The 9,193-nt window shown below is 35.8% G+C and overlaps 1 protein-coding gene across 1 annotated transcript; it reads left to right on the top strand.

The window, feature by feature from the left end:
- The first annotated feature begins 3,294 nt into the window (after positions 1-3,294).
- LOC143624530 (uncharacterized) lies at positions 3,295-7,095 on the top strand. The gene is made up of 2 exons (XM_077095148.1): positions 3,295-3,864; positions 6,719-7,095. Exons 1-2 carry the CDS (start codon positions 3,324-3,326, stop codon positions 6,856-6,858), a joined length of 681 nt encoding a protein of 226 aa, XP_076951263.1. The 5' UTR covers positions 3,295-3,323; the 3' UTR covers positions 6,859-7,095.
- The last annotated feature ends 2,098 nt before the right edge of the window (positions 7,096-9,193 follow it).

Genomic DNA, 9,193 nt, shown 5'->3' with positions numbered 1-9,193 from the left:
TGTGTGTGTTATATATACATATATATATATACTATTATATATATATATATTACTCGCGCCGAGTGTCATATTTTGAATTGCAACTTTGACAATGAATATTTTTGTTCGTGCCATATAATACTTGATGAAATTATATCAATGTAAAATACATTTAAAACCCAATCCATTTATAAAAATATTGCCAGTCAAAGTTAAACAAGAAAGACTTAAAAGATCAAACCAGGACACTTTTAATGGGACGGAGGGAACATTATATTACTAGTTGTAGCCCTTACACCATTACACCTGAAAAACAAATTCTCACCCTTTGCTGACTGGACACCATACGACGCAGAATACCCGAAATGGTAGCCCCTCCACTAAGCATAGCCTAAGATAGACGCATGATATGATGTAACGAATATTCGGTCAATATCTTATATTAAATTAAATAGTGGAGTCGGTCCCTTTAAATAGATAATTATATATATGTTCTTTCTTTTCTTTCTCCATTAAATAATAATAATAATAAAAACCCAAAATTGTGTGATCATCAATCAGCTGTTACACTACAAATTACGGTGAATCTGGTTAGTATAATTTCAGCGTTGGGTTTGAATTTCAACTTTCGAAATTATTCATTATTATGCTTGAATTTTGTGTTGTTATGAAAATTATTATTATTAGTTTCTAAAGGATTTGGTAGATTGGACATCGACAATATGTAGTTGATAACTGATTATGTTACTGAATTACGAACATCTACAAGCTACTTATCACACTTACTTAGGGTTATCATTCACCAAACAAACACAATCGGTACCGCTACTCAGCTTTCACTCGTTTTCGGTGTTGGTATTTCATTGGATGTGTGAATATAGACAAAAATTATTTAGTCAGTTATGGTAAGCGAGCCGACCTAAATATTGTTAGGGCTTTGGCTCTTACAATGGAAGTATGTAATGACTTCTAGAATATGTAGTCGATATCGGTGCTATAACGGTTATTGGAACTCTAGCAAAATGCCGATCACATATTGGTCATATTATCGGTACTGATAATGTCGGCGATATTGACCGATATATCACCGATTTTCCCGTTATCAGTTTTTTAACTTAATTGTCACTTTTTAGTGTTTAATGTTAGTGTTTTAAGTCTAATCAGTTCCTACTTGCTACAATTGTTCGTGTTTCGTAAATTGCAAAAGGTTAATTTATTAATGTACATGCACCGATCAGCCGGTGTCCCGATGATTGAGTGCTATGTGCCTTATGTCCAAGGCTTGATGCAAAACTACTATCGAGCCGGGGGTCTCACCGGAAGCAGCCTCTCTATCCCTATGGGGTAGAGGTAAGGCTGCCTACATCTTACCCTCCTCAGACCCTACCATAGCTTTGCTATTGGTGGGATATACTGAGTACGATGATGATGATGATGATGTATAAACTCTGCATGATATTAAAATTACCGATATCCCACCGCGACCGATTTCATCAGTCCTTGACCGATATCCGATATTTTAAAGCATTAACTGCATAGCTTCTAGAAGGCTTCTTTCTTGCCTATGGAATATGAGAACGGAATAGGAAATATGGATGCTTGTATGATAATAATTATTATGTGTTTTGAAATTAATTTCAACAGTTGGTTATATGTGGATGAAGGAATAGGCAAATTTATGATTCAGAACTTGATCTGTACACTAGAAAAATCGTTACGATATTCGGTATATGGCTGCACTTGTTTTTGGTATTTGTCGGTACGGTTGATTACCCGTACGGTATCGATCTCATCCCTAGATCGAATTATTGGATGTGTGAATACAAAAGTTAGTCAATATCAACAGTGTTAGGCTTTTTGGTTTTTACAAATGAAGTATTAAGCATCTTTGTTATGCAATTTCTTCATTTTAGTATAGAACCAGAAGTTTTTTACGTATGGTATAAAAGAGCAGAACAAATAGGAAATATGACTACTTGTATGGTAGTTTTATCTGATTCTCATACCGGTTTCTTCAGTTCTGTTTTTGGTATGTGATTTAAAATGAATTTCAGAAGTTGATTATACGTCTAGAAGAAAGAATAAGCTATTTTTTTGACATGAACTAGGACGTAATATGAACCATTGATAGAAAAAATTGAACGATTTAGGTTTGTTCTTTTTGTTCTCACAATAATTTAGTCATCTAGAATGAACCTCTCCCAACTTATCTAGGCTTGTAAGCGAACCAAACGAACTCAGACAAAGCATGTTCGTGTTCGCTTATTCAGGAACATTAAACGAACGAGGTTTTCTTGTTTGCGTCGTTAAGAAAATGAACAGGCTCGTTTATATAATGACTTCTAGAAGGTTTCTTTCTTGCCTATGGTATACGAGAACCGGATAGGAAATGCGGATGCTTGTATGATAATAACTATCAGATTTTTTGACCGGTTTTCTTCAGTTCGGTTTTAGGTAGTTCTATATGTGATTTGAAATGAATTCCAACAGTTGGTTATATGTCTAGATAAAGGAATAGGCAAATTTATGACTCAGAACTTGACCTAGTATTGACAATTTGGTATGTTTGAATTTGCATATTCTTTAGATAAGATTATCACTGCAATACCAATGATCTATAGAATAAATACGTTTTCTGCTGCAACTTATCGGTTAATTTGATAGCTGGAAACAAAAAACAAACAAACAAAGCAATGGGTTCCAGGTTCAGCTATATGCCTGTTGATCAGAGCTGGTTAATAACTTAATATGCTTCACTTTTTATTTTGATATCTTTATGAAAAATGGATACCTCTATTTTATGGGATTCTCACACATCTCATTTGAACATCCGTCATGGATTTCAGAACACGCGGCCCACTTTTTTATTTCAGATGAATTGCTTTTAGCACCTTTCATTAAGAACTTGCACCTTCGACCTTTGTGTGTAAGGAAACTCTGTTGATATGCAATTTTGATCGCATGAAGTCTTGTTTGTTAAATAAATGTCCAGCCTTGATTTATTTCATGACATTTATCTTGTAATTTGGATCTAACAATTTAAGAAAGATACACATGAAGGTTAAGATATAAATCATTTGTTAAATCAGTTCTGCAATATAAAAGTTGGCATGATATTCTAAAAGATCAACAGTATAAATTGGTAGTGGGAATCATTTTCGTGTATCTTTGTTAATTCTTGGCATTTGTAAAATATTACAAAACCAAAAGGCTAGTGTTACATGTTCTCATCGATTCTATTCATGCTACATGCAGGTCCTGATAATGCCCGGTAGCGCCTCAAATATGTGAATAACGAAATTCTCGCTCAACGATTTAATACTATTTAGACTGTCACAACCTCCATGTCAGAAATGATTTCAGATAAAGTGAATACATCATCAACTCTAGAAGAATTACAAAAACTGCAGCCTTTTGATGTCAAGATTTTGGGAATGTCAGTTACTTCAATTATCCCTTTTGCCAATAAAATCCAAATGCCAACTTTTTTAAACAAAAAGCTAAAGAAACACGCACAACGACGCCGGTACAATCTTTCTGAACCGGGTTTGACTTATTCTGCTGTTCGGTTCAGGCCATATGTGTGTAAGGTTCCGTGGCACACCGGCCCACGCGCGATTTTATCTCAGTTTTTTCCACGATACGGGCATTACTGTGGACCGAACTGGTCGAGCGGGAAAGATGGCGGGTCCCTACTTTGGGATAAACGACCGATTGATTGGTTGGATTATTGTTGTTATTGTCATGATATGGGTTATGATACTCATGATCAAGCTGAGCTTTTGAAGGCTGACCTGGCATTTCTCGAGTGTTTGGAGAGGCCCCACATGGCTACTAAAGGAGATGCTAGGGTTGCTCAACTTTACAAGACGATGTGCATATCAGGTTTGTTTGTTTATCCACTCTAAACAAACAATAACCGAACAAATGATTGAACATGAACAGTTGAACGAACTTTGTTTGTTAAGAAAATGAGCGTGTTTGTTTATGTTAGTTCGTTAAAAGTATAAACGGATGGTTCATGAACGTAAATGGATAACAAACGAACAAACATAATTGAGCAAACACTGATTAGAAGTGAATGTGATCATCAGTTTATTGGACTTAATTGTGATAGTCCTAAATTTTTTAATTAATATACAAATGAACGAAACTTAAACGAACGAACAATAATGAAAGTTCACGAACAAAATGAACGAAAAATGTTGTTCGTGTTTGTTTGTAACAAACATCCCGCCAAACTGTTCACTGAACATTCAGTTCGTTTACAGGCGTAGTCACAGGTTGACTTTCCTTATTGGTCTGACTTCACCCTACATTATTAGTTAATATTTCCTTTATTAATCACAATTCACAAATACTTGACTTGAGGGCTTGAGGCTATTATACGATAGATTGAAATTCGGCGGGTCAAGGGGGTTAACGGGTCAAGACGGGTCTGAGAAATGTCATTCAATTACCCAAGTAGAGGTGTTGTTAAACAAGCCGGGTAGGGGTGTAAACGAGCTGAGCTCAAGCTTAGGCGAGCTTGGGCTTGGGATGATAACTTACAAGAGCTCGAGCTCAACTTGTTTCCAGCTTTATATTTAAAGGTAGAGCTCGAGCTGGCTCACGAGCCTAAAATATAGTTTTGTTTATAATAATTTTGTTATGTATATATTGTGTATATTTGTACAAGAAGCTCGGGCTTGAGATCATTTATTAAACAAGCTTATTTTGAGGCCCGGGCTTGTTTAAACTCAGCTCGTTTCAAGCTTTAAGAGAGTCGATCTCAAGTAGCTGACAAGCTGTTTGGCTTGGTTACACCCCTAAAGCCAAGCCAGAGCATGGTTATTGTATATTAAATATTTTAATTATTTTGTATATATATATATATTTACAATTATAATTTACTGTTTGTAACTAATATATTGTAAAACCTTTGGTTGATTTGCCACAAACACCACATGTCAGCCATCGATGCCTTCCTTCATCAAACATAATTAATATAAGAGTACTTTATACAAATAATAGTTGTTTTAAACTTGGGGCAGCTATGCAAACCATCCCGTCTGACATAGATAAAGGTTGAGCGATCGTTTTGACCAAAAATTCCATACTCTCTATGGTCAAACGACTATCTGGATATTGGCTTCATGGAGATCTTGACCAATATTTTTCCGAGTTTGACCCCTTATAGTTTGTTCAAGTGACTGTTACGACCAATAATTTTCAAAGTTATGACTCTTTTGGTCAAAACAACCGTCGGAGTGTTTTATGGACGACCGTTTGATGGTGTGAGTGGTGTAGCTAAACTAAATATACGAATAAAGAACGACATATGATATATAGTACGTATAATAGTTTGTTTGTTTGTCCACTCTGAACAAACAATAACCAAACGGACGATCGAACACAAACGATTAAACGGACTTTGTTTTTTAAGAAAATGAGCGTGTTTGTTTATGTTCATTCGTTAACTGTATAACGGATGGGTCATGAACGTAACTAGATACTAATGCACGAACATAATTGAGCAAACGCCGATTAGAAGTGAATGTGAACATCAATTTATTGGGCCTAGAAAGTTAATAAAACTGGACTAAATTGTAATTGGTATTTCATAAAATTTGACTTAATTGTGATAGACCTAAGTTTTTTAATTAATATACAAATGAACGAACTTGAACAACCGAACATAAATGAAAGTTCACGAACAAAATGAGCAAATGAGACATGTTTTTATGCTCGTTTGTTTAACTAAATAAACGAAAAATGTTGGTTGTGTTCATTTTTTTTTTATCAAACAAACAAACTCCCCGCCAAATTGTTTACTGAACGTTTGGGTCGTTTACAGGCGTAGTAACATGTTGACTTTCCTTATCGGTCAAACTTAGCGGGCCCTACATTATTAGTTAATATTCCCTTAAGTAATCATTAATATTTGACTTGAGGTTAATATAGGATTTATTAGAGATGGAAATTGGGCGGCTCGAGGGGGTTAACAGGTCTGAGAAATGCCATCCAAATGCCCAAGTACAGGTGTTAAATGAGCTGAGCTCAAGCTTAGGCGAGCTTGGGCTTGGCTCGATAACTTACAAGAGCTTGAACTCGGTCCATTTCGAGCTTCATTTTTAAAGGTAGAACTTGAGCTAGCTCACGAGCCTAAAAGAGACTTATATTTATATAAATTTTGTTTTATATATTTGTATATTTACACTAGAAGCTCGGGGTCGAGCTCTTTAATCAAACAAGCTATATTTTGAGGCTCGATCTTGTTTAAACTCGGCTCGATTCAAGCTTTAAGCTAGTCGACTTGAGTAGCTGACGTGCTGTTTCGCTTTGGTTACAACCCTAGAGCTAAGCCCAATCGTGGGTATTATATATTAAATATTTTGATTATTTTGTATGATTTGGTATATGTAACAATTACATTGTTTTAATTTTGTTATAATCTTATATATATTTTTAAATGTAATACAACTATTATATTTATATAGATAATAGGCTTGTTTATTCTCACGAGCATAGTCAAGCTGGGTATGTGATGCCCGTGCTCGTTTATAAATGAGCTCCAATTTAGTTGAAGCTCGGGCTCATTTAAGCCTGGCTCATTTCAAGCTTTTAGTGAGCCAATGTCAAGTAGCTTACGAGCGGCTTGGCTCGGCTCGTTTATACCTCTACACCCAAGTTTAAGTTAGTACCGTTTGTTTATTTGTGGCAATAATAATGGTTAACTGAGTAGCTAAATCTTATACAGGTTTGAGAAGTATACTGATACCATACCGACAACATTTGGTCAAACTGAAGTCGGGTCAACTGTATCTTGGGTTCGGATGGCTCAGCAATATGAAGTGGAAAGGATGGAATGCTCAAAACTCAAAAGTAGACCAGGTTTGACTCGATCGATATAATCTGTTAGAATTGTATATATACAATGTTTGAGTGCCACGCGTATTTATTATCAGTTATCTAAATACTTGTAAGTAGATTATTGTAAAAACATGTCCATTTGTATTATGTGTGTGGAATTGGTCTTTTCTTTATTTGATTTTATAGAGGTGGCATATAGACAAAGCTGATTGGGTATGGTGCATTTCGGTCGTCTCTAATTAGTCAACACGTCGATTTAGGACTACTCAAATTAGCCACCGTGTCAAAACTACGGCTATTATAAAACTTAAAAAAACATCCACGTATGTTAGCTTCACTCATGACTATTATTTGCCTTCACTACCTACCTGTCGCCTGCAATGCCACCACCACTACTGGCATCGGCGCCTCCAACACCAACGCGCCAGGCCCGAGCTTGGCTCGTGAGCCAAATATTCAAGCTTGAGCTCAGGACCGTCTCATTTATTATTTATTAGTCAAGTACTTTTTGCACCTTTGTGGTGAACAGTCGGATGCAACCTTGCAATCCCGCTTTAAAAAATAACTCACCTACACCCTTGACTTGGGCATTTCCGTCCACTTTGAGTCCTCCGTTATATCTAGACACGTTAAATGTAAGGGTGTTTCGATAAATTTGCTATCTTTTAATTATCTATATTAATTCATTTATATTAAAACCACAGCCACCTCCATCATTTGAAACACCATTAGGGGCGTTCAACAAATCCGAACCGAAACCGAAACCCAAATAAACCGATCCGAATTCTTATTCGGATCAATCCGAATATCCGAATAAGTAATTCGGATTCGGATATGGACTTTTAAAAAATTCGGTTGTTCGGATTATTCGGATATCGTTTAATCTGAATAAAAAACATGTTTTTAGTGGTATTTTCCGGTTTGGTATATTTATAAGACTATTATTTGAAGTTTAAACTTTAAATTTGTGTTAAGAGTAATTCGTATTTTCCGGTTTATATGTATATTGTGATTCTAAACTATTAAACTATTAGGAACAAAAAAATAGGAAAATTTTAGGTTTATTTCGGATTATTCGGATAATTTCGGATTATTCGGATAATTTCGGATTATTCGGATATTATCCGAATCCGATCCAAATTGAATTCGGATAGATTCGGATCGGATAGGAATATTCCTAATTCGGATCGGATCGGATTTTGGATAGGGTCCAAAAATTTTCAAATCCGAATAATCCGTTATCCGATCTGATGAACACCCCTAAACACCACCGTAAGAACCACCGTGCCACCTGAAACCAGCATTATTATCTTACCCATTAGAACCTAGAATTTCCATCGATATCAAGTCAAAAATTTGTGTTCGTTCATCACTATCAACACTTGAAAGTTGAAACCACCTTCTTCTGCCATTGTTGCTTAGCAGAAACTTGTGATGATTAACTCAACAAAACCCATGTGTAAAACATGAAGCTGTTCATTGTTTTTGTAGGCCCAAGTTATTAAAACTGATATAAAGAATTAAAGATTGTATAGTTGTGACTTGTGACAGTAAAGTTGAATTGAATGTTGATGGTGTGTTGTTTCTGGAAGCGGGGTTGCAAAGTCCATCCGCGGGTTCACCACAAAGATGCAAAAAATATTTAACTCTATTAGTGTTTTATTTACATTTTTTAATATATTTTGAGAAAAACGTGAATGAGACTAGACTAGACTCGGCTCGGCTCGGCTCGAGCTTATGCAGTACCTTAAATGAGCCAAAGCTTGGCTCGAGCTTGGTTGTGCAGTGTAAAATTAGTACATAGAAATTGAAAAGAGTTCAACCTTAAAATTAAACTAGGCTCGAGCTCGATAAAGCTTGGATCATTTTAAGCTTTTTATCAATCCAATCTTGAGTAGCTTAGCTATCGAGCATCTCGGCTCCTTCGCATCCCTAATTTCAACCTAACTTCATTTCGGCCAAAAGTCGTTTTGAACCGAACCAAATTGTTACGTTTTAAAACATGATTTTGTCCTAACTTATTTTACATGGAATGCTATTGACTTTTCAATTGTCACTCGTTCTAATCATACCTGTTTTGACCTGTAACCCAAGCCCGTGGAGTCTGCCCGGCTTAGTCTAAGGTAAGGTGCTATGGTGTATATTTGGACATATGGATACCATCAAGTAAAGGTGCACAAACGGGTTTCAAACCCTAAACTGGTTCGGTTTTGTCAACAAAAGTCAAAATCGGTTTATGATCAGCTTCGGTTTGGATTACAATTGGTTTTGTCCGGTTTCAATAGTGAAAAGTACAAACTGGTTTTAAACTTGCGTTTTCAGTCGGTTCTAAATCGGTTTCTACATAATTGGTTTCAACGCA

This window comes from Bidens hawaiensis, unplaced genomic scaffold (genome assembly GCF_021521415.1).
Source record: "Bidens hawaiensis isolate Kalapana, Puna unplaced genomic scaffold, B.hawaiensis_p1.1 tig00003857_1, whole genome shotgun sequence".
NCBI classification, from domain to species: Eukaryota; Viridiplantae; Streptophyta; class Magnoliopsida; order Asterales; family Asteraceae; genus Bidens; species Bidens hawaiensis.
This window is presented reverse-complemented; position numbering and strand designations above follow the sequence as displayed.

What these genes read in the sequence shown, in the direction of transcription:
- LOC143624530 (XM_077095148.1), top strand. Translation starts at nt 3,324, where the DNA reads ATGTCAGAAATGATTTCAGATAAAGTGAATACATCATCAACTCTAGAA. An exon ending in CAAGACGATGTGCATATCAG is followed by an intron (nt 3,865 to 6,718) that starts GTTTGTTTGTTT and finishes AATCTTATACAG; the next exon opens with GTTTGAGAAGTATACTGATA.